Source organism: Parus major, unplaced genomic scaffold (genome assembly GCF_001522545.3).
Source record: "Parus major isolate Abel unplaced genomic scaffold, Parus_major1.1 Scaffold419, whole genome shotgun sequence".
Lineage (NCBI taxonomy): Eukaryota > Metazoa > Chordata > Aves > Passeriformes > Paridae > Parus > Parus major.
In genome coordinates this window covers 1-2460 of record NW_015379325.1, presented here as the reverse complement: position 1 = coordinate 2460, position 2460 = coordinate 1, and the positions used below count along the sequence as shown (strand labels likewise).

The 2460-nt window shown below is 58.2% G+C and overlaps 1 protein-coding gene across 1 annotated transcript in view; it reads left to right on the top strand.

Moving 5' to 3' along the window:
- The window catches only part of LOC107199045 (ferritin, higher subunit), a 1518-nt gene extending 536 nt beyond the window's left edge, over window positions 1–982 (top strand). Inside the window, exons 2-4 of the mRNA XM_015616352.1 lie at window positions 54–200; window positions 334–459; window positions 656–982. Coding sequence (XP_015471838.1) covers window positions 54–200; window positions 334–459; window positions 656–832 — 450 coding nt within the window. The 3' untranslated portion in view covers window positions 833–982. The remainder of the gene's footprint in view (window positions 1–53; window positions 201–333; window positions 460–655) is intronic.
- The last annotated feature ends 1478 nt before the right edge of the window (window positions 983–2460 follow it).

Genomic DNA, 2460 nt, shown 5'->3' with positions numbered 1-2460 from the left:
GCGGGGGCTGGGGGATTCCCCCTGACTTTTTCTCCCTCCCCTCTATCTCGTAGGGGTTTTACTTCGAGAGGGACGACGTGGCCCTGTCGCGGCTGGCCCGGTTTTTCCTGGAGCAGTCGCGGGAGGAGCGGGAACATGCCGAGGGGCTCCTGCGCTTCCAGACGCGCCGCGGGGGCCGTGTTCTCCTGCAGGACATCAAGGTGGGGGGGGTGTCTCCGGGTATCTGGGGCTGCTGCTCCCCCTTCTCTTCCCCCGGGGGTGTGGGGCTGTGGTTGGAGGGCGGTTCGCCTCGGGGTACATGGGCCCTTCGGGGTGACGCTCCGTGCCCTGCAGAAACCAGAGCAGGACACCTGGGGGTCGGCGCTGGAGGCAGTGGAAGCAGCGCTGCAGCTGGAGAAGTCGGTGAACCAGGCGCTGCTGGACCTGCACGGCCTGGCTGCTGAGAAGGGAGACCCCCATGTGAGTGGTGCTCTGGCTTTCCCCCCCATCCCTTCAATCTGACTGACTTCTCCAGCATGCTCCAAATTCCTCCCTTTTCCCACGGGGGCCACCCCGGGGCTCCCTCTCCCAGAGTCCTTGTAATCTCTAGCTGCTCCTTGGGGTCCCTCACTTCCCCAAGACCCTCAGCCCTGCCCGATCTCCCTTTTTCCCTCAGCTTTGTGACTTCCTGGAGTCCCACTACCTGGACGAGCAAGTGAAGGCCATCAAGGTGCTGGGGGACCATGCCACCAATCTGCGACGCCTCACTGGTGGGGCCACTGGGCCTGGGGCGGCCTCGGCCGGCCTCGGAGAGTACCTGTTTGACCGTCTGAGCTTGGAGGAGCGCAGCTGAACCTCCCCCCACCTTCGCCTCCACGGGCAGCCCCCAGGACCATCTTCCTGGGCCCCCCAGACCCTTGTAACCCCTCCGCCCCATCCAAGGGGGCTCTGCCTGCTGGGCCCTCCCAGCACGATTCCAATAAAGGGTCTGTCTTTAGCTCCATTTGTCTCCTCTGTATCTGCTCCCCCCTAACAGGGAAAGGGGACACTGGCAGTCAGAGCAGGGTTAGTGGAGCCTGGCACGGGATGGAGGAGCTGGTATGGCTCCTTCACGGATGGGTGACACCTTGCAAATATTTAGGAATTTCAGGTCTTGCTGAGTGTGTTCTGCTTCTGTAGTGAGGTCTGAGGAAACCAGGAGAGGCTCTTTACCACAGGAAGGAGAGCCTTCCACTTCAGCGTCTTGGGACTAGTTTAGAGGTTGGATCGGGCTATGCTAGGCCAGCCAGAGCTCTAGTTCCTGGCAGCTTTTGTCTGGGAGAAATCCTCCAACATTTGCAATTTTAGGAGGCAGAATCCTATTTTCAGCCTGAAGTGCCAACCCAGTTTTGCCAGAGGCATCTGGTTGTGAACGATGGCCCTCTTGTGCAGGAAGGAAAGCTTTCTACCCTAATGTCTTGGCAGAAGCAGAGAGATGAACAGCTGGGTGCAGCCTCTGAGCTGACATCAAGAAACGGGAGAGCTGAGTTTTGTTTCCGATGGAAAACGGCCAGGAGGGTGGCTGGAGGGTGACACAGAGAATGGGGGTGGCTGAGAAGCAGAGGGAGAGCTCAAGGAGCAAAGTGTGTCACACTCCACAGGAACACTCCAAAGGAGCTCCAGGGTGTCACATAGAAACTGAGAGGCTACAGCGGGGGAGCTTAAGGGTGACAAAAGACTGAGGAGCACGGGGTGCCTGGAGGGGCAAGGGCAGAGGGGGGGCTTGAGGGGCAAAGTGGGGGATGCTTGAGAATGGCAGGTGAATTAAACCTCACACCACCCCTAACCTCACCTTAGAAACCACCCCTAACTGGGGGGAAAGGTCACGGAGGAGGTTAGGGGACCAAGGGACAATGTGGGGGGGCTTGAGAGTGACACACAGACGTTGCAGGCTGAGGGGCAAAGAGGTGGGGGGCTTGACAGGTGGAGAGCACACACTGAGGGTTAGGGGGCCAAGGCACAGGACACAAGGTACCAATTAGGGTTAGGGTACAGGTGTAGCAACCCTCACCCCACCCCTAACTTCACCCTAAACACCATCCCTATCACAGTGGAGGGCATGCAGAGGAGATGAGGGGTTCAGGGTACCAATAAGAGTTAGGGTACAGGTGCACCAGCCCTTACCCCACCCCTAAGGTCACCCTAAGCAGCACCCCTAAGAACACCATTTTTCCCCAACAGCAGCTGCAGGCAGTGACCCTAAGGCTGGACAGCCCCAGACCACTCCCAGCAGCACCACACAGCAGCCCTAATTCCAGGACAATCCCAAAATCCTCCCAATAGGACAAGAACCACTGCAAAATTGTAGGGATGACATCCATGGGCTAGAGAGTGACAGGTAGGGGTTGGGGGCTGAGCAGGTTTTCTGTTTTTTTTTTTTAAGTTTTCTCCAGGGTTTTTTAAGGATATTTTAACGTGGTTTTTTTTTGGGGGGGGGGGGGG